The 23,438-nt window shown below is 45.3% G+C and overlaps 1 protein-coding gene across 1 annotated transcript in view; it reads left to right on the top strand.

Annotated features, from left to right (window-relative positions):
- The window catches only part of LMBR1L (limb development membrane protein 1 like), a 98,823-nt gene that overhangs the window by 25,461 nt on the left and 49,924 nt on the right, over positions 1-23,438 (top strand). Inside the window, exons 2-3 of the mRNA XM_075336934.1 lie at positions 10,772-10,856; positions 13,485-13,518. Coding sequence (XP_075193049.1) covers positions 10,772-10,856; positions 13,485-13,518 — 119 coding nt within the window. The remainder of the gene's footprint in view (positions 1-10,771; positions 10,857-13,484; positions 13,519-23,438) is intronic.

Below are 23,438 nucleotides of genomic sequence, written 5' to 3'. Positions count from 1 at the left end.
AGCAGTGCTTTATGTATGATGTACAGTATAGTGCAGCGTTTTAGGCAGGTGTGGAAAAATGCTGCTAAAAATGCTTTAAAAAATAGGTGTTTATAGTTTATTTTTTGGAACTAACAAAATTCTTAGTGAATGACCAAAGCAGAATTGAAATCAAATAAGTATTTGGTGTGATTGTGTTTTTTGCCTTCTAAAAGGCATCCATTCTTCTAGGTACACTTACACAAAGTCAGGGATTTTGTAGGATTATAGTCCGGTGTATGAGGAACCAATTATACCAAACAGGTGATCATCAGATTCATTTCTAGGTTCAAACACAGTCATTAACTGAATCTACTGTGTTGGAGGCTTCACACTGGGTGAGGAACAACCATCCGCTGCTACAAAGGTGAGGTTGTGGAAGACCGTTTTATATCATTGGCCATACACCATGGCAGGACTGAGCACAGCAAGATACAAGGTAGTTAGGCTAGGTTCGCACACTGCGTCTTTTTGACCGCTAAAAACGCACAAACGCACCTGCGTCGAAAAAAACGCGGAAAAAAACGCATGCGTTTTTACCGCGATTTGGTGCGTTTTTGGCTGCGTTTTGCTGCGTTTTTGATCTCTGCGTTTTGCTGCCTTTTTCCAATGCATTGCATGGGGAGAAAACGCAGAAAAACGCAGGAAAGAATTGACATGTCCATTTTCTTTTTCAAGCTCAAAAACAGTTGTGTGCGGACAGCAAAACTGAAAACTCATAGACTTTGCTGGGGAAGCAAAGTCATGCAGTTTTGAGGCCAAAAAACGCGCCCGAAAAACGCACTGTGCGCACATAGCCTTATACTGCATCAGTAAGCTCTGTCCCACGCAAAGGTTTTAAAGCAGACTCCGTTTTAAAGATGTGCTGTTCAAGCTCTTTTGAAGAATTGTTAAAGGAGTTGTCCGACATACACTCTAAAAAATGTTTTAAGCTAATCTGTGCTGTATTGTCATATAAAACACCCCTACATTATTGTTTTGTTTTTCTAACTTTTGTTCCTCTTGAATTATCCCTTTATCTCTGCAGCTCTTTGTTTACATTCAGCTCAACCTAACATGACATGTTCCTGTGCCGAACCTCAGTCAGAGCTGGCACCACCCGGCCTCAGTGTCCAGCCCCGCCCTCTGCCCAGGCTGTCAGTATTCTGCCCCAGCACAGACCTCTAGGACAGCACAATATGGGCACATATAATTTAGTAATATTCCCATCCTTGTGCCCATGCTATAGTGCTGTGCCCTATCCTTGTGCCCATGCTGTAGTGCTGTGCCCTATCCTTGTGCCCATGCTGTAGTACTGTGCCCCATCCTTGTGCCCATGCTGTAGTACTGTGCCCCATCCTTGTGCCCATGCAATAAATACTGTGCCCCATCCTTGTGCCCATGCTGTAGTACTGTGCCCCATCCTTGTGCCCATGCTGTAGTACTGTGCCCCATCCTTGTGCCCATGCTGTAGTACTGTGCCCCATCCTTGTGGCCATCCTGCTCATCCTATATTAATGGCCCCTTTCCTGCTCCTCTTCCGTCATGTCTGTGTCCCCTAGTCTGCTATACTTCACACACGCAAAAAAACCCAAATACAAAATCCTTCTCACCTGTCCTCGTTCCCTCGGTGTCCCGCTTCTGACAGCGCTTTATATCAGAGGACAGATTCCCGGGCGCTGTGCAGGACGAGCTCTCTATGCAGCTTCTCCAGTGATCATATGCTGCCTCTGATTGGCCGGCGGCTGATCATTGCATTATCTGTATACAGAGCTCCCATCTGAGCAGCGGCGGGGCATCTGTCCTCTGATATAAAGCGCTGACAGAGGACAGATTGCCGGGCGCTGCTCAGACGCGAGCTATGTTTGCAGCTCTCCAGCTTCCTCAGATGCATCAGCTGCTGCCTAATATGTGGGAGGGTGCGGGGAAGGGGGGGCGAGAACTCCACGCACGGTACCCGCCCAGCAGGACGGCAACATGCAGTGGCTGTTTAGCATGTCAACATGGTCCTGCCCCTGTTGACATGAAATCACAGGAAGCAGCAAAATCACGGCAGGAGCGGTCACATGACCACACTGAGCCGGGGAGAGGGGCTGACAGCAGGGCAGGTAGGTAGTCACTATCTACTTACCTGCCACAATGTAGCCCCATCGTGAAATTACAAAAAAAAGCTAAAATAAGCCGGATAATCCCTTTAAGAAATGGACAACATTAAAGACTGTAGACGCAGTGGTCGACCATGGAAACGTGTTGCATCAGTTGAAGGATTTTTACTTTCCTTCAAAATCAGAAGATATACAGTACAACAGTGCCATAAGCTCAGAAATGGAAGTGACCAATAGGAAGTCGACAGTGAAGGGTCATTGCAGATTTGGGGCTGCATTACAGCAAACGGGTGACCTCAATGCTGAGAAATACAGGCAGATACGTGTTCATCAATGCAGTACCTTCGAGGAGACCTCTGATTAATTGGCTCCAAATTTATTATGCAGCAGGACAGCAGTTTTTAACATTGGCTGTATGTTTGGGACTATCTTCAGCGTAAGGTGGAACAAGGAGTCCTGGAAGTGATGATTATGCCCCCCCACACTGCCCTGATCTCTGTATCAGGGGTCTCCCTGGGATTACACGAAGAGATGGAAGGATTTGCACAAGCTACTTCCACAGAAGATCTGTGGTTGGTTTCCCAAGATGTTAAGAACAACCTTCCTGACGAGTATTCCTACTGCAACATTTTCCCCACACCTTCCTAAAGCGTTTGCACAGTACCTTATTCTTGTGTATGGTGATCATTCACAAGCCACTTCTGCATTCCCATCAGCTTATTGACAAGTGATGATTATTATACATCGTGTCTGTTACCATTTGCCAGATGTGTAGCTACATTTGTTTCCATGTCTCTCATAGTTATTTAATGAGCTGACGTGTAGTTTTTTTTTTCTGTTTTGTAATCCTGGCATCAGTGTGAACCGACAAGAATTTAATTTAATCAGATTGGGCAATGTCTCAATGATCCTCTAGTACTCAGCAATGCAGCATTGTGTGTGTGTGTGTGTGTGTGTGTGTGTGTATGTATAATAATGTGTCAAAACTGCTAAAAACAAAATGGGTACGCTCTAAGTGAAAATTGCCAAATTGTGCCCAAAGTGTCAATATTATGGATGTAGCCACAATTTTTTTTTTTTCTTTTCCAAGCACTGCCTTAACTGTTTTGAGCATGGAGTTCACTAGAGCTTCATAGGAGCCACTGTATTCTCTTCCATGGTGACATCACAGAGCTGGTGGATGTTACAGACCTTGCGCTCCTCCACATTTTATTTGAGGATACCTCACTGATGCTCAATAGGGTTTAGATCTGGAGAGTTGCTTTGGCCAGTGCAGCACCTTTACTATCAGTTACTTTAGCAAGGCAGTGTTCGTCTTGGAGGTGTTTGGGGTCGTTATAATGTTGGAATGCTGTCCTGCAGACCAGTTTACGAAGGGAGAGGATCACAGTACATGTTGGCTTTTATGGTTCCTTCAATGACCTATGGCTCCCCACAGCCAGCAGCACTCATGCAGCTCCAAACCATAACGCTCACACCACCATGCTTGACTGTAGGCAAGACACACTTGTCTTTGTGCTCCTCACCTTATTCTGCCACACATGCTTGACACCATCTGAAACAACTAAGTTTATCAAGGACTTGTCGGACCACTGGACATGGTTCCCGTAATCCATGTTTTTAGTCTGCTTGTCTTCAGCAAACTGCGAGCTTTCTTGTGCATCATCTTTAGAAGAGGCTTCCTTCTGGATTGACAGCCATGTAGACCAATTTGATGAAGTGACGAAATCTCAATCAGCGCATACGCTGACACCAGTGCCATTTTACTGACTCCTGCAGCCAGATTTATCTGTGCCAGCACCACCCATGGCTAAGGGCAGCATCGGTGCAGAATTTTAAACAGCATGAAGATACTTACACCAGAGGGGCCGTGCAGAGATGATCACCCTACCACAGTCCCGCTCCAATGCAAAATCAGCTCTTTGCACCAAAACTTCTAATGGTGATTAAAGACTAAAGCCTGCTTTACACGGTACGATCGATTGTGCGATTTCACAATCGATCGTACCCGCCCCCGTCCTTTTTGCGTCACGGGCAAATCGCTGCCCGTGTCGCACAAAGTTACTAAACCCCGTCACACATACTTACCTCTCGTGCGACCTCGCTTTGGGCGGCGAACGTCCACTTCCTGGAGTGGGAGGGACGTTCGGCGTCACAGTGACGTCACACGGCCGCCGGCCAATCAGAGCGGAGGGGCGGAGATGAGCAGGATGTAAACATCCCGCCCACCTCCTTCCTTCCACATAGAGCCGGCGGCGGCCGCGGGAGGCAGGTGAGCTGCTCATCGTTCCCGTGGTGTCACACGGAGCGACGTGTGCTACCACGGAAACGATGGGCGACTAAAGTAACCGATATTATGGAACCTAACGAGCAGTACCCGACTCACGATTTGTGAGCGATACTGCGTCGCTAGGAGGTGTCACACAGGCCGGCATCGCCAGCGATGCCGGATGTGCGTCACAAAAACCGTGACCCCGACGATCTATCGCCCGATAGATTGCCTGGTGTAAAGCAGGCTTAACCAGGCTGTGGATTTCCACAGTGAAGGTACCTATTAAATAAGCAAAACAGCAGCTTTATGCCTACACCTTTTACTTTATAAGGCCTGATCCTGATGACATTGTCTTCTTTTTAAAGGGGTCACCAAATTTACACTGTTTATACAAGCTGTAATATTATAAACCCCTTTTTAAAGGGTTTGTCTCACATTGGACATTTAACTATCCACAGAATGTGATAAATATCTGTTTGCGGGGATCCTCCATAATTATTAGGGTATGTTTGCACGATCAGGATTCGCTGTGTCCTGGACATGGCGGGTCCTGACCTGCAGGGCCCCGAGTCTCCTCCCCAGTTTCTCTTTTCTGTTCTCTTTGCGGAGAACTATTGTGATTCCGCAGCATATCCTTGCCATGCTCGCGTCTTGGAAAGCCACACCGCAGGTCAGTTTACGCTGCGGGCCGTACACGCGCAGTGGGTATGGGATTTCTAGAAATCTCATCTACTGTGTTTGTACTGTACATTGCAGCATTTTTGATGCAGCTGAAGTATGCTGCATCCAAAACGTGAACTCTGATCGTGGGCACGTACCCTTAGATTACAAGTCCTGATCCCCCATCTTCCTCCTCGCTGCATGATTGCAGTGAAATGGATTTCAGTATATATCTATAGTTCCTTAGATCAACCTCTTAATGTACCGTATCTATGCGTCCGAGGAGCTAAATAAAAGGGCTTGATGCTCCCATCTGGAGACAAGCCACTGGTTAGGGACGTTTGTTATTGCCTTCTGTATAAATTACATAAATGAGTCTCCTAACATTTTGTGAGCATCAGTGGATTTTTTATTTTTTTTTCTTATTTGAAATAGGGATTACAAACTTTCTAAAAGTCAATATTTAAGAGCGCAGTGGAACCTTGGTTAACGAGAACAAGCCGTTCTGGGAGTGTGCTTGTTAACCAAGTTACTCATTCAGCAAAGCAAGATTTCCCATAGGAAATCATTGCAATGCAGACAATTTGTTCCACAACGTGTTAAATGTCCCATCCTGGTCCCCTATTGTGCCATTCCACACACGTATAAATACACACAAACACACACAAGCACGCACGCACGCACATATTATGCTCACCTTAACTTCCGTTCCATCGCCGGTCTCCTGCGACTTGCTGTTCGCTAGTACAGGCTGTGTATCGGGTAACCATCACGACGAGGGAGGAACGTCCGCACCCAGAGCGCTGACGTTAAAAGCAGGAGCCGTTTCATAGTTTTTAAGGTTGAAGGGAGACTCTAAAGGCTACTTTACACACTGCGATATCGGTCCCGATATCGCTAGTGTGGGTACCCGCCCCCATCTGTTGCGCGACACGGGCAAATCGCTGCCCGTGTCGCACAACAGCCGTCACACATACTTACCTGTCCGGCGACGTCGCTGTGACGGGCGAACCGCCTCCTTTCTAAGGGGGCGGTCCGTGCGGCGTCACAACGACGTCACTGAACCGCCGCCCAATAGCAGCGGAGGGGCGGAGATGAGCGGGACGTAACATCCCGCCCACCTCCTTCCTTCCGTATAGCGGCCGGGAGGCAGGTAAGGGGAGCTTCCTCGTTCCTGCGGCGTCACACGCAGCGATGTGTGCTGCCGCAGGAACGAAGAACAACTTCGTTACTGCTGCAGTAACGATTTTTAAGAATGGACCCCCATGTCGCCGATTAGCGATTTTGCACGTTTTTGCAACGATGAAAAATCGCTTATCGGTGTCACACGCAGCAACATCGCTAATGCGGCTGGATGTGCGTCACAAATTCCGTTACCCCAACGACTCCGCATTAGCGATGTCGCAGCGTGTAAAGCCCGCTTAAGTCCATCTAGTTCAACCCGTAGCCTAACATGTTGATCCAGAGGAAGGCAAAAAAAACCCAATGTGTCAAACAAGCTCCAATGGGGAAAAAAATTCCTTCCTGACTCCACATACGGCAATCAGACTAGTTCCCTGGATCAACACCCAGTTTGCCTCTGATTGGTCAGCGCGCTGCCTTTGAGTAGCGGCTGACAGGGGAAGTTCCTGCCTCGTCGCGATGCTTGCCGATACACAGCCTGCAGCGGTGAACTACAAGAACCGGGAGGCCAGCGATGGAATGGAAGGTACACATATTATGCTCACCTTACCTTCCGTTCCATCGCCGGTCTCCTGGGTCTTGTAGTTCGCCGCGAGTATTCCTCCATTGTTGCGATGTACCGGCGAACTACAAGAACCAGGAGGCAGGTGATAGAACTGAAGGTAAGGTGAGCATAATACTGTATGTGTGTGTGTGCGTGTTTGTTTGTGTGTGTTTTGTGCGTGCTTGTGTGCGTTTGTGTGGACTGCAAGTGCGGGTCAGAGCGCGGTGGATGTATGGAACCGGAAGTGTGTGCGGTGAGGATTTTGCTCGTATGGCAAAGCTTGTTCGTAAACAGAGTTACAAATTTACAGAAAGCTTTGCTTGTTAAGCGAAGTTCTTCTCGTTAACTGGGTTACTCGTTAAGCGAGGCTCCACTGTAAATGGGGGAATCTACAAAGATGTGTAAAATGGATAAATCCAGATGGAACGCCTTTTGTACTGGAGAGTGGGTTTCTGTGAACACAATGCAAATCAATCTACTAACATGCAGGGGGTAGTTCTATTATTGCAGAAATCCAAAGATAAACCGGTTTTATGATTTCCTTGCCGTTCTTTTTGATGCTGTTGCTGACATTAACATGGCGTTTGAGTTTTTTGTAAGAATAATAATGAAACAAAAGCCTTGTTTCCATAGGAAAACATGTTTCCACATTTGTAGCAGGAAAGGGAAACTGCCTGAGGAACTTCTGATACCTTGTGATGTACGTACCTCCAGTATTACATTGTACAGGAGGCCATACACGCTTTACAGAGAATAGGGTCCTTGTGTATCTTGGGTAAATGCCAGTTCACATTTCAGACCTTCACTGCAGTTCATTAGCATGGATAGAAAAAACGGTCAGTGATTCAATGCAGCGTCAAACACAATTTTCATCATTTTATGCCCCTCCACCTGTGTCCATCAGATCTGTACCTATGTTAAATAGATTTAATTCCCTGCAATCTTGTATCTTGTTTGCTTTACATTAGAAGCCACCTTTATGAGCTCCAGACAGGAATCTGCTGTGTATTAATGGCAGCCTTGTGGGTAATAAATGTGCAGCAGTTATGCTGCAGACTCCACATGAAAAGGGGAAATGTAGACCAAATCCCATGTGCAAATATGCTAAAGATACCCATACACGTTAGAGCAAAGTGTCTTATGCGTATCGTGGACTCCTGATTATCTGCCAAAAAATGTCAGAAGAAAAGAGGACCAGACATGTTAAATTTCAATGCCTATTTTTTTTTTTTTTTCTCCAGGAAGACAAGTGTCTGGCAGTGACTTACTCCACTCTCCCTATTAGGGCTCTCTCACCTGAGCATATAATCCGAATGAGTGCACTGCGAGAAAGTCTTATTCAACTCGGTCCAATGTTAGTCAGTGATGCATGGCAGATCTGCGAGTTTTTCCTTAAAGGGAACCTGTCATCAGAAATTTAGCTATAAAGCTAAAAGTTCCCCCCTCTGCAGCTCCTGGGCTGCATTCTAGGAAGCTTCCTATAGATTTTGTGTCACCTTTTATCCCAAAATAAACACTTTATAAACTGGTACCTTTTCGTATGTAAATTTCTTAATTTTCCATGTGGGCGGGCTGTCTGATGTACGTTGCTGTTCCTCCATCATATTGACGCCGCCCCCGAACGCTGAATTTGAAAGTTCAGGACACCGCCCCTGGGTGCCCGTGGTCCAGCGCATGCGCTGTTCCACTGTAGCGGTGCCGTGCACTGTGTGCACGTGCGACCGCTGTGACGCTTTGCGCGGGCACGAGGTTATGGGCGGCGCTGTTAGTGTCATCAGTAAGTGCCGCCCATAACCTCGTGACCTCGTGCTGAGCATGATGGGAAGGAGGGGACGTCCGGGCATCATTCCTCCAGCGCTTGCGCATAACGCTGGAGGAATAGGGGAAAGTGCGGTCACGAGGTTATGGGCGGCACTTACTGATGACACTAACAGCGCCGCCCATAACCTCGTGCCCGCGCAAAGCGTCACAGCGGTCGCACGTGCACACAGTGCACGGCACCGCTACAGTGGAACAGCGCATGCGCTGGACCACGGGCACCCAGGGGCGGTGTCCTGAACTTTCAAATTCAGCGTTCGGGGGCGGCGTCAATATGATGGAGGAACAGCAACGTACATCAGACAGCCCGCCCACATGGAAAATTAAGAAATTTACATATGAAAAGGTACCAGTTTATAAAGTGTTTATTTTGGGATAAAAGGTGACACAAAATCTATAGGAAGCTTCCTAGAATGCAGCCCAGGAGCTGCAGAGGGGGGAACTTTTAGCTTTATAGCTAAATTTCTGATGACAGGTTCCCTTTAAATCTAACTAAGGGGGGAAAAAAACAGTATGCTGGGATTGTTAGCATGATCACGCACACCAATACAAGTTTATGGGTGTGAGTGAAACATCGAACTGCACTCTGATGACATCCAAGTGCAGTCCAACCAATATACATAGAGACGGGCAATGGAGAAAGTGCTCTCCCTTTTCACTTCACCTGTGCTCCGATTCTCACATGTGCGAGATTCAGAGCACAGTAGATGATACTCAGCGCACGATCGCAGCAGAGTTTAAGCTGAGTGTCATTAACATATCGCATCCGATTCTCTTGCATCAGATGCTATACGCTCACGTAACACCAGCCTTAAAGGGGTTCGAGAAATGTAATAAAAAATAAATAACTACTATAAATAATAAAGTACATTTAAATATTACAAATTTTACAAACTATTTTTTATTTAGCAAAAATGTAGCAAAAAGGTAATCTTTAGTTGGTCAGGATTTTAAATGTCTGCTCCCTGCGGTTTCCCAGCCGTTCCACATCTTGGGATGGGCTGCTGCTGTAGACAGACATCGGGTGAGGGCAGCGTCCTGTCGGGCATCGTGAACGTGCATTCCCGGTTGTCCGAACCTGACAAGCAGAGGAGCAAAGTGCAGACTATAACCTTTCTAGCTGACTGAGATTGAACATTTTTCTCATCAGCCTGACATGTTTATTGGAGGGCTGGAGGATGACAACAATGGAATAAACTATTCAGACTGTCGTCCACTTGTCCTGTGGGGCTCAGTGAACAGAGGAAAGCGCATTCTGGATACCTAACAGTATGCTGCCCTCACCCGATGTCTGTCTCCATCAGACGTAGCAGCCCATTCTAAGATGTAGCACTGCTGGGAAAACCGCAGGGAGCTGACATTTAAAAGATTACATTTTTGTTAAATAAAGTTACTTGGTAACATCTGTAATATTTATTTTAATAGCGTTTCTCGGAGTACCTATTTAGGCTTAGCAGAGAACCCATGTTTTTTTGGGGATTGGAAGAATAGCTGTCCGATAAATAACCTTTCAGCTCTTGTAGATATGTCACTTTTGGGTTGAAAGGTTAACTGAAAATGTAGTAAAATAATATTTCAAACTTTATCCTCTCTGAGAAACAAACCTGATAAAATACATTATATGTAACATGGCATAGATATGCGCATAGTGTTTGCTTGCTATTGTTTATCGCTCCTTCTGCTTTCTTCGCTACTCGCGGCTCTGAGAAAATATGATTCTGCATTTTCCTTTTAGCATCCTAAAAATAGCAAAGGACTGTCGTCTCCTTTGAAGCACAGCACTGCTGGACATGTATGTTTGCCATGCTGTTCAGTAATTTATGTTGTGGTTCCTGTGCACAACATCCTAAGAGCGCAGATTGTTGCCATATTGACCATATAGCACGGTGGCTATCGGGGCCAACATCTGCATGGAGTCTGTATGTTGTCCCCGTGTTTCCTCCCATCTACAAATAACTCTAGGAATTTAGATTGTGAAACCCAATGGGAACGATGATTACAATATCAGTAAAGTGCTGCCGCGTATGTTGATGCTGTATAAGTGAGCATACTAAATAACTACGTGGTGATCTTCCTGCTGAATATTTTTTACAGTTCTGTGTGTTCGTCTGCATCCTGTTTTGCACTAATGATATTTAGTTACCCTCTGTAATAGGAAAACTGTTTAACAGCCTGTTCCTCTTATTTTTGCAGATCTGCACCCTGCTTTTCTCCGCCCTCTACCTCCTCTCATACATGGTCATCACCAAGTTCAAGAAACATGCTGATTTCACCACCGGTGAGTCACAATCCCCTGGCAACAGTGCAAAATGGAGCCTGGGTTCTGCAAAAAATATTTATTAACATGCCAGATTCTAAGTAAAATGGTTATATATATATATATATATATATATATATATATATATATATATATATATATATATATATATATATATATATAATCTCTATCATCATTCACACACTTTTGTGTAATTGAAGAGCAGCCTTGTATGTTGTTATTTCTTCACACCATTGTGTAATTGTTGGCTAAAAAAGTTAATTTTATAATTTACATTTAGTACAATGGAATTTTAACAGAGGTTTTCTTCAGGGTTATGAATGTACTTCTTCCTCTGTATGACAAAGACTAATCATAAGAAAACAGCAACACACAGGGAAAGAAGTGACAGTTTCCCACAATATTTTGCACCAGGTTTCTCCTTTTGTGAGACATAACAGTCTGCTCTTCTCACTGATCACTGACTGCAGAGCTGTGTGTGATTGGTAGGTTAGGTTCACACTTCCGTTAAATTGTATCAGTCACAATCCGCTGCTCTGGTAAACGGAATCTGTTTGGCGGATTCCGTTGTTCCCATAGACTTGTATGAGTGGCGGATTGTGACTGATGATGCGTTGCACCCTCCGCCCGACTGATCAGTCGTGGAACGACTGACCGCGGGGCGTAAGGGATGCAGCCTGTAACGTTTTTTGAGCAGCGCAATCCATAGGATTTTGCTGCGCATGCTCTCTTTGGCTCCCTTCACACGTAACCAGGATACACATCGGGTTACTAAGCAATGCGCTTTGGTTAGTTACCCGATATTTACACTGGATACGTGTGCAGGGAGGCCGACACTTCCCCGCTCGGCTCCGCCCCCTCCCGCTCTCCACGTGTGTGTACACACACACAAGCACACACACACACACACACACACACCTGTCCCCAGCCCTGCAGTCCCCGCGGCACTGACGTCCTCAGCGCCACGGCCCCCCTCGCGCTCAGCCCACCTCGCGCTCCGCCCTCCGCACACAACGGAGTCCGACAATGAATTCTGTTCTTTGATGTGTTGTACAATGGATGACAGTCACATGCGTCAAACAACGCATGTGACTGATGCAAAACAACGGAAATGTGAACCTAGCCTAAGGTGGTGAGGGAAGAGCTGTGTGTGATTACTAACAAGTCTTCATCTCTCATCTCACTGCAGTCAGTGTGGGGGGAGGGGAGTACAGATGAGTTGTCCCGCCCCTCCCCGCACACTGACTGCGATGAGATGAAAGCTGAATGTGTTTACTCTCAGGACAGTGTAATCACACGCAGCTCTGCAGTGAGGGGGGCGAGCAGACTGTCATTACCAGCTTCATACAGGAGGCATTCAATTTTAAGCTATTGTGGGCGTTCTCTTTGCTCCCCTGCATGACGGTACCTGCTTATGATTGGGCAATGTCATGGAGGGGAAGAAGTACATGTCCCCAAAGAAAAATCTCTGGTAACGCTAGGTTGGGCTTATCATAAATTATAACTTAAACTTTTCAAGCTAATATCTCAACAACAGAGAGGAGAAATGGAAAAAAAAAACCAAGCAAAACTGAAGACACGTTTTGGCCAGCTCTGCAGCCACTATTCCATGATGTAGCCAGTTTAACATGTTCAAACCTCGTGAGACGTCTTCTTTAAGGGACTGCTGCCTGCTACTTCATGGTGCCCTTTCTACGCTGTAGTTTTATCAAGCTTACATTTTACATATTGCAACACGCTATGAACCAGGCGTCCTGTGTATTCATAAGCCGCAGGCTTCCCAGCCACCTGCTTTTCACAGATTTCTGCCTATGCAGAGTAGCAGAAATTTGTCTGTTGAATACAGTTGAGTGGGAAGCTCAGAGGTTATAAATATTTCAGGCTGTTTTGTGTTTGTGCCGTAATTTCTAAAAAAATGTACATTTATGAAAACTACAGCATATTCACGCATCTAATAGAAATCTGTGTCTAAAACTGCACGCTGCTCTGAGGGGAGCACCATTAAGTAGGAGGCAAGTTCTCCAACTTTTACAGACTCTTAGTAATAATCCTACTCCCTTAATAATAGAGGTCCATTATATTGTCATGTTCTTTCAGTCTGTATTTCGGGGCTCCGCTTGGCGTTTGGTATTGTTTTGCTCAGCAGTTATTATAGACCCGCAGTGGGTACGATCTGACAGCTTGTAAGTGTCATATAACTATTGAATATGGTTCATTTATATTACATGTAGGCACAATAACGTGCATTACTTGGATAATGTACAGAAGTCTGTCCCTTCTTATATTTCCTCTGTCACGATTGTAGCATTTAATCAGTAATGTCCACATATCATCTTTTGCTCCTGATTGCACAGACGGAGCATTTAGTTGTCATTATCTCGGTGCTTGGTGCTCCGGCTGCTCTGCTTTATTATCCTTTGTGATTGAATGGGTTACACTGGAGATAGACGGCCTAATGTATCCCATCCATCCAATTAGCAGAGACGTATTTCACATTGTGGCTTGTCCTAGCCTCCCCAGCAAGCCTCTGCCTCCCGGAGAGCACCGACCTTTCGTAGAGTAAACCTCCGCTGTGTCTGACTGTCCGGGCTTCATTGTGGTTAATCAGTGCTGTCTTTTCTTTTGCAGTTGATCTCGAAGATGCTGCCGTTAACAGAATTGCGTAAGTGTCCTTTCACTCCCTAATATAGAATCTGTCCAATGATGGTTAATATGCCATGTCAACTCCAATCAAATATTTACCAAAGTTGTTTTTCTGTGGTTTAATGAATGCTTGACCTTTCTAGAAAAGTATCTGTGACACTTTTTTTTGTTTATTTTGGCATGGCTCTCCATAACACATAGTTGGCATAGCATTATTTCAAGGCCTCCACTATGTCTGTCCGTCTGTCCGTCCATCCACCATATATATTGCACTTTTTAGACCATAAGAAAGAATTATCTGTGTATTGTGGGGGGGTAGTTCTGTCATCACCAAACAAAAACACTGAACTGCATCACGGCTAGCACTCTGCCAACATGGCAACCTGGACTAGTGCTCTGTTGATCCTGTATGCTCACCAGGTGTCTGCTAGAATAGGATGTTGGGAAGAAGGACAGCCGCTATAGCCCCATCTCATCTGTGGCTGCACAAAGCGAGGCGGCTATCCTCCTTCCCCAGGACCTATTCTCACCTGCAGCTATAGGCCACAAAACCTTAACTTATCTTCTCGCTGATGAAGTGGGACTCATAGCGTCACCTCTACCTGACATTTGTAATAAAAGAATAATCAAAGGGTATTTTTTATGTTTTTATTGAAGTACATATAAGATAGGATTGCGATTTAACCGCTTAGAAAAGCAGTCTATGCAATCCTCGGGGGTAGAGGATATCCAAGAAACATTTCTGAGCGATTTACTAGAGCGGTGACAGATGTATGATCACTCGGAATTTGGCTGCTGAGACTCCGATTGATCCTGGAACAGGGGGCCAAAGTCCCCTGTATGAGCAGAATGGTAGGGCGTATGTCTGATCGCCATGCCTGTAGACATTGAAAGGAGCTGTGGTCACACATTTAAATACTTCTCCATTTACTCATTGGACTTTGGACCCCTGTTTTTGGAATTGTTGGGGATCTCAGCAGCCTCCCGGCAATCAAAACGGTATAGTTTTATGTTATGCATAAGCTACATGTTTCATTTATAAACCAAAACATTTAAACTGGTCGTCCGGGATATATTATTTTTAATCTGTACAGTAGGAGCTTGTGATACTCCGCTCCAATACTGCCCCATGTTTGTTGACTGGCTACAGCAGCAATATCACTGCTACAGCACTCACAAAGGGAATCTGTCACCAGGTTTTTGCTCCCCCCATCAGAGAGCAGCATAATGTAGAGACAGAGACCCTGATTCCAGCGATGTGTCACTTACTGAGCTGTTTGATGTCATTTTGATCCAATCAATGTTTTCTCTGCTGCAGATCTAGCAGTTATACAGAGCTCATGAATATGCTGGACTACCTGGTAGCACGCCCAAGTAGTCCTGTAATGATAATCTACTGCTGATTAGCAGTGATTTTATCAAAACTACACTAAGCAGCCCAATAAGTGACGCATCGCTGGAATGCAGGTCTCTTCCCCTACGTTATGACCAGATTAACACTAGAAGTCCCAGGAATTTCAAGCTCCATAGGGTTCCAATGGTAGAAATGTTAAATGACCCCTCTCTGGGACTTCTAGTGTTAAATGGCAAAAACCTGGTGACAGATTCCCTTTAACCTCTGCAGCCAATCAGTGGGCTCTGGCTTTAAGCAGAGGGCTCTGCAGAATGCCTTTCCAGAGCCCTAGAGCCATGTTCTCTATATTGCTGGGTGTCCCAGCATGCGGACCTCCAGTGTTTAGTAAATTATCACTATATCATGCATCCTACAATATTGGGAATAACGTGTTGTGATAATGATGATGATGTGAATCTTGCTCTTTGCAGTTTTCCGTGTCTGAGGTTGCATTGTCATTATGAGAGATATTTAATGATTGTTATTAGCAGCTTGTTGGTGTCTTGCCATCAATAATCATGGCTTCTATCACATTAGATGTGAATACACAGTCCTATTTGTCCTCGTCATTCTGTGCTTTAGGGTCAATAGCTATTTGGCTTTGTGATGTTTTTACAGCTTTGGGAGGAGGAGGAGGTGTGCTGTGCTGAATCTTTTATTTAAACTCGTTTTAATGAACTTTCCACTCCCGAATCTAAATCCAATTGATTGTGAAAGGGTACACTCCAGATTGAGGGGCTGCGCTCTCTTGTGTGAGTTCTGGTCTTGGGAGGTAGATTTGGTAATTGCTGTGTTGTCGGGTGGTGATTGCTGTGTGCCTGGCCTTTGCTCTGCCACGCTGTCCTAGGACGCCAGCACATCACTTGCTGGATGGGGATTAGACTTTCATCTCTGCTATGCTGTGCTTGGCTTCCCATCTGACTGCTTAGCCAGCTGATGTTACATTAACCCTGAATGTGCCTCCTAGCAGGAACGCTATAAAGATCCAGTTTTTACGCTGCTAGCTAGCATACATTAGTTATGTTTTTCTGCAGGTTTGTCATACTGCTTAACTTGCTAGTTTGACTTACTAATGTTTTAGGTTACTGAAGAAGTATTCACTACATTTCTAGTATCATTTGCCACTTATTAGTGTAAGGCTATGTTCACATGCAGCCTTTTTCTGGCAACCAAAACTTGCTCTCTTGGCAGGTGTTTGCAGCGTTTTTTTGGAGCTTTTTTCTGGTGCAGATTGCCTGTTTCATTCACCAAAAATGCCGCAAAATATACATTAAAAGTTATTTGTGGCAATCTTACTCATTGCTACCTAGGGGTGAAAAAGTCTGACAGAATTGACATGCTGTGGCTTTAAAAAAAAAGTTGCAGATTCAGTCATTAAGGCTCTGTGCGCACAAGCCGGATTTGCTGCATGTTTCGCTGCATTAAATGTTCTTAACCTTTCTGCAGTGATTCACCAGCAAATCCAATGGGAAAAAAAATGCTGTGCGCACTAGGCTGATTTTGACAGCTGCAGGTTTTGCTGCAGCATTCCCGCAGCAAAAACAATTGCATGTCACTTCTTTTCCGCAGGTAGCTGCGGGATTTCACAAATGTAATTGTGAAATCCCGCAGGGAACAACCTGCGGATAAAACGCAACAATCCGCATGCGGATTTGGTGCGTTTTTTTTTCCGCAGGTGCGGAAATCATTGAGAGCCTGCGGAATTTTTCTGAAGAAAATTCCATTTTCTAGTGCGCACAGGGCCTAAGGGTATGTCCGCCCACTGCCTTCTGGTTGACAACAAAACTGCACCCTCTGGCAGACTCCTGACAAATGTAAACACTGCGGTTGATGAAAAAAACAGGGTAAAAACGCATGTGTTTTAACCATGTTTTCACCACATTTTTGTTGCTCTTTGGCCCCGTTTTGGACAGTGCGTTTTCAGATTGAAAAGTCAATGGGTGTAAAATGTTGACAATACGCAAAGAAGAAGTGACAGGCTGCTTTTTTTTATCAAATATTTGTCAAAGAAAACACTGTCTAAAAAAACTGCAACGTGCGCATGGAAATTCTGATTTCTCAAACTTTGTTGGGAAAGCAGAAGCATGCAGTTTGTCATTGACAGTGTAGTCAAAAACGAAACGTGCGCAATGGCCGCAAAAGCATGAGATTGCTGAAAAGCATAGCAAAAAAAAGCTATGTGTGTACATAGACTAAGATAACACTTGGGGTCAGCACAGATGGCAAGTAATACGGCGCGAGTGGAAAACGATAAAAAAAATCACATTCCACTCGGACCAATATTACTCTATGGGGCAGTTCCCAAGAGCAATTGTTTTCTCAGCCCTATCAGACCGAGAAAACAATCGCGGCATGCTACGGGTGGAATGCGATCTAGTTTCACGCGCACCCATTCAATTCTATGGGGCAAGAGAAACCTCGCATTGCACTCACATTACACCATTGTAACGTGAGTGCAGTGCGATTCTCGCATCAGCCGGCAACAGAGGCGATAGGGAGATAAATCCCTCCCTCTCCTCCGCAGCGCCGACCCTCCCCTCCACAGCTGTGGTTTGATGGCATGATCGGCCCACACTCGCAGTTCCCGCTGTGCTGCGACCGTGAGCCAAGTGTCATGCGAGGACTCGCACTAATCCCCGTGTGACCTCAGTCTTACAGAAGCAGTTTACTCCTAAAAAATAAAATTAAAACTATTCTGATTTGTTCTAAACCTGCATGCTGCTGAGGTATGATCCACCCGTCAGAACGGCAGCCACAGTACGTGGCCTCACAGTAAGGCCTTGTTCACATGTTGTAGATTTTCCACCATGGTTTAGGGGCAAAAGATCTGCAGTGGATTGCAAAAAAAAAAAAAATCTCATCCACTCATTGGATAATTCACAGCCAGAAATCAACCTGCACTGTGGATCCTTAGAAGAATTGTCGCCAGATGAAAAGTGGCCACTTTTGACCTGGTAATCGGACCTCTTTAAATCTGGAGAATGCCAAATCTTTGTTTGATTTTACTGTGGCTTTACAAAGGGTGAAACCTACGGAAATTAATTACTTATTTCTGTTTTGGATCTGTGACACAATCTCCACAGACATTTTTCTACCTGTGTGAACATACCCTAGAGGTCACCGCATGTGAGACGCATGTGTAGAAGCAATGCTACAAGCTTAGTGATGCCTCATGAGTCAGTGTGCGATGAAGAGCCAACGCTCAGTTGTTGATTTTGCCCATAGTATCATGCATGAGCCCTTATGAAATTGCGCTGTTTGTTTAATCATTACTTTGGTCTTTTCCATCACCAACACTAGACAACTATTTATTTTTGGCTTTATTAGCGGCTTGATCTTCTTTTGTCTTTGTGATCCGTGACCCTTTCTTGAGTTGTCACGGTCCCGATCCTCCGGAGTATGAATCCTTTTCACTGGCTCTTGACTTTTTCTGATGTCTTTGAAATGTGATCTCTCCCTGTCCTACAAGGAACAAAATGTTGAGCGCACAGAAATGGAAAAGTTAAAGGGAACCTGTCAGCAGAAATCTTGCCCTAAACCTAAAAGATTCCCCTTCTGCAGCTCCTGGGCTGCATTCTAGCAAGGTTCTTCGTTATTCTGCCCCCTTTTAGATCAAAATAAATAGTTTATAAAGTGGTACCTTTCAGTTTGAAAATCTTGTTAATGGTACACGGGGGCGGGCTGTCTGTCCCTTACTGTCCCTCCTGCCGCTTTAGGCCGTCCCCCAACGCTCATTTACATACCTCAGGACGCTGCCCAGTGCGTCCGATGTCCCGCGCATGCGGCGTGCCACTGTAACGGGACTGTGCACAGTGTGACCGCTGGTGACGTGTTGCGCAGGCACGAGATTATGGGCGGTGCTGTGATTTTCATCAGCAAGTACCCGCCCATAATCTCGTGCCCGCGCTTTCCCCTCTGCCTCCACCGTTCTGCGCATGCCCTGACCAGATGATCGATGGTGTCCTGCTCCGCTCCTCCCATCTATTTCCTGCTCCAGGGCTAGATGGGAAAGAGGTGACGTGGGGTCATCTGGTCAGCGCTTGCGCAGAACGGGGGAGGCAGAGGGGGAAAGCGCGGGCACGAGATTATGGGTGGGAGCTTGCTGTTGAAAATCACAGCGCCGCCCATAATCTCGTGCCTGCGCAACGTCACCAGCGGTCCCACTGTGCACAGTCCCGCTACAGTGGCACAGCGCATGCGCGAGACATCGGACGCACTGGGCGGTGTCCTGAGGTATGTAAATTAGCATTGGGGGACGGCCTAAAGCGGCAGGAGGGACAGTAACTGACACCAGACAGCCCGCCCCCGTGGTAGAAGTAACAAGATTTTCAAACTGAAAGGTACCACTTTATAAACTATTTATTTTCATCTAAAAGGGGGCAGTATAACTATAGGAACCTTGCTAGAATGCAGCCCAGGAGCTGCAGAGGGGGAACTTTTAGGTTTAGGGCAAAATTTCTGCTAACAGGTTCCCTTTAAAGCCGTGCATGGGTTATAGGTTATGTTCCCGTTCCTGGCATCGTCTTACTTGGACACAGCCTCTTAGGTAATTGCTAGTGATGGTTTCCCATAGTGTTTAGGAATAGTAGAATTACATAGTCTTCCTTATATTTAGATCTATTTCACTGCAGTTACAGTAGAAAAGTGGTGTAATTGTGTTGCTCCATTTCCTTACATATGCATAAGGCTGTGGTGAAATGTTGTAGCCGGCCTGTCACCCACTCCACTATAATTTCTACACAGAGGATGCCAGATGCCAGAATTGTCTATTACTGAATATTTAGCAGAACGGAGCACTCCAAAAAATATTTCTGTGACACCATTATGCCGCCATCTGTTGTTTACAAGCCATTAGACTGCCATATGGGCCTATTGACAGCCATACGTCGCAGCCATACTGTGTTGACTTGTTGATGACTCAAGCCGCCTACCTGAGTGCTGCACTAAAGAAAAATAAGAATCATTACTTTCTACGTGATGTATTGATCACCGATTGATCATCCGCAGGGACATTGGTTTCTGATCACTTCGTAGTGTTAACATGGCCAGCAATGAAATGCCAATCGCTTCCCGCCCTTGATCACCCCTTGTATGTGGTATTGCTTGTCAGCAGTGCACCCCCTCCTCTAATGTAAATTGTAGGGAACGAAGGGGAACAAACCACTGCATGAATAATTAACCCCGTCCCTGGATCACTGCTGCATAAAGGAGCGCTGATCAACTTTGACACAGATGATCTATGTGCAACCTTAAAGTGTATCCATTGGTTTCATTTTTATATCCTAAATCAATAGTACACATGAAAATAACCAACTTTGTTATATATCTTATCAGACAAATCTACTTCTTTCTCTGCCAGAATTGATCAGTCGTTATCAAAATTCCCAATTCTGATATAAAATCTGTATTCAGTGAAGACTTTCCCATTCCTGAGAGGAGATGGCGGTTTTTAATGAGGAGATTGAAAATGAAAATGGCCCTTTTAATTGTTTTACTGAGTAATAAATGCCCTGTAAGCCGGTAGGACAATGCACAGGCAACTGGCTGCTGGCACTGACGAGTGGGCAGGAGTATTGGAAAGAATAGGCCTTTGCAACATGTTCTCTCCACATAGTAATGACCTGATGAACTGTTATTGTTCTGTGCCTCAAAGTCAAGACTTTAATTCTTACATCGAAGTACTTCATTAAAAAAAGCAGCTGCCGTATAGTTCTATACTATTCGCCAAAACAGCAAATTATGTAAAGTACTACAGAAACCCCCCCCGGAGATCTACACTTCTCAGTATGTGTGTATGATATACACAGGGGTGCGGAGGTAGGTGTACAGTTTATATATAACAGTTGAATTATAATCAAGTTGTCTACTGCGTGTGTTTTTTTTTCTTTTTTCTTTCTGTTTGATAACTACCCAAAAGAAAGTCCATCTTGGGAAGGGCTGGTGACCTTATAACCAGGTCTCGTCTGACTATCCACTTATAGTAATAATAATATAAGAATATTATGAATGGATACTGTAGCAGTGCACTCAGCGTAGCAGGACATCCCTCAGGCAGCCATTAAAGGGGTCCAAGACTTTAACATTGATGGATATCCACTCACGATATTGATAGTCAAATCAATAGGGAGTCGCGGACAGTATACGTTTGATGGAGCTGTGCTGTGCAGCTCCGCAACTTAGTTCTGACTGCAATCTGCCTCGGGAACAGCTGATCGGTGGGGTGTCGCACTCATCAATCAGACATTGATGACATATCGTGAGGATAGGCCATTAATGTTAAAGTCCTGTACAACCCCTTTAATACATTCCTTGGCATGATATCAATTATGTTAAGTGCCTGGATGTCTGTGTGTATGTGTGTGTTGCTCATACTCTATATGTATGAGCATAACATATTTGTGTGTTTGTGTATATTTGTGTGTTTGTATATATGTATATATAAAATAATAAACTCTGTCAATTTCCTAGTGCCATAATGTGTGAGAATTTTGGAGAGATATCCATGTTGCCTAAGGCTAGGTTCACATTTCCGTTGTTTTGCATCAGTCACCTGCGTTGCTTGACGCTTGTGACTGATGCGTTGTACAACGGATGACAAGAATAGAATTCATTGTCAGACTCCATTGTAAAAGAGAGAGCGGTCAGCTGATCGCTCACAGCAGCCGGCCGCCGGGTGATCAGCCGATCGCTCACAGCAGCCGGGTGATCAGCCGATCGCTCACAGCAGCTGGCCGCCGGGTGATCAGCTGATCGGCCGCCGAGAATGTGTGCAGGCAGTGGAGTGCGGGGTCGGTGGAGCCAAGCGGGACCATGGCGCTGAGGACGTCAGGTGAGTGAGTGCCGAGTGCAGGAGGGGCGGAGCCGAGCGGGGAAGTGTTGGGCTCCCTGCACATGTAGCCAGGGTAAATATAGGACAACTAAGCAAAGCGCATTGCTTAGTAACCCGATATGTACCCTGGTTACGTGTGCAGGGAGCCAGAGAGAGCATGCGCAGCGAAATCCTACGGATTGCACTGCTCAAAAACAGTTACAGGCTGCGTTCCTGCCGCCTGACGGTCAGTCGTTCCACGACTGATCAGTCGGGCGGAGGATGCAACGCAGCATCATCAGTCGCAATCCGCCGCTCATACAAGTCTATGGGAACAACGGAATCCGCCAAACTGATTCCGTCGTTTACCAGAGCCGCGGATTGTGACTGATAGAAATTGACGGAAATGTGAACCTAGCCTTACACATACTAAAATATTGGGCATAATTGGCTATAGCTTATGGGTAGGATTTTCCCGTGTTTCGGATACGGAGTTAAGTCCAGATGAAGCAGAATTGTCACATGTGGATTGTGCAGCGCACCCACAGTAGTCTCTAGTTGTGATTATCTTGCTGGGGAATTGTGTATTTACTCTTGCACTACTTTTTGTTTTCTATAAAGAACGCATACTATGTGGTATGAGACGTGCCCTTCAGCTGTTTGTGTGCTCTTCACAGATTTTTATTGCTATTTCTAAGAAGTCTCATTATTTTTGTAAATTCTTCTTGTGAAGATAAAAATCTGGTGTTTTGGCTCATTCACCTGTCATGATTCAGCGCTGTCTATGAGTCGTATACTCATGAATCATAAGGACATTCTCACTGAAGGTTGTGCAGAAGATCTGTGTTGTCCTTTAGTTGTGCAATGCACATATACCCCGGGTCCTCCATCTCCTTCTGGTGCCCTCAGTTCCCATGCTTGGGTTCTGTTCCTGCAGCATAGAAGTGTTGTGTCCGAAGAAGACACTCAAAGTAAAAGGGGCAACACCAGGTATATTTACTGTGCATTGCCAAGCTAATGTTAGAGGTTGTCCACTATTGAGTTGTCCACAAATGTGTTACATATAATAATTGTATACAAAAAAACAACACAAACCCATACCTCCCATACCAGCACTGCTTCCCCACCCTGAGCGCTGTGTGCTCCGGCAATTGACAATATTGTGGGGGACATTGGGCTCAGTGGAGGAGTGGCAGCTGTATGGGAGGTAAATGGACAACTCTTCTAAAGCAGACTTGCTACCAAATTTTACAATATAAACTGCAAAGTTTAATAAATAGATCTTGGACCTGATCAGACTAGAGTAAGATCCTTGATAGAAAGGCTGTAATATGTTTTGAAAATTTTCCTACCTGGTATTTAAAATGAGCTCAGGTCATCTTAATGGGGATACACCAAATACATATTATTCCCTGTAACTGTTCGATCACTGGGGACCCCTCCCCTCAGTCTCTGAGTTGCTATTCTCTGCTTTTGGCTATCTCTATCAATCCTATAATTAATTAATTAAATAAGCGGGCGGAGGCAAACAGGCTTGACCCCTGTCCACTTTTGTCTGATGGGGCACTGAACAACCACTTTTATCGCTGCCAATTATCTAAATAATATTAACAATAATAATAATAAAAAAAAAATATATACTTGCCTCCAAAATCTGTGCTTTTGCGCCGCTCTGAGTCCTGGGTCCTTCCCGACGATCTGGTGACAATATTTATGTCACCGGAGCGGTGCCGGCTGA

The sequence above is a fragment of the Anomaloglossus baeobatrachus genome, chromosome 2, assembly GCF_048569485.1.
Source record: "Anomaloglossus baeobatrachus isolate aAnoBae1 chromosome 2, aAnoBae1.hap1, whole genome shotgun sequence".
In the NCBI taxonomy this organism is placed as follows: Eukaryota; Metazoa; Chordata; class Amphibia; order Anura; family Aromobatidae; genus Anomaloglossus; species Anomaloglossus baeobatrachus.
Note: the sequence above shows the minus strand (reverse complement) of the source record. Positions and strands in the feature narration are given on the sequence as shown.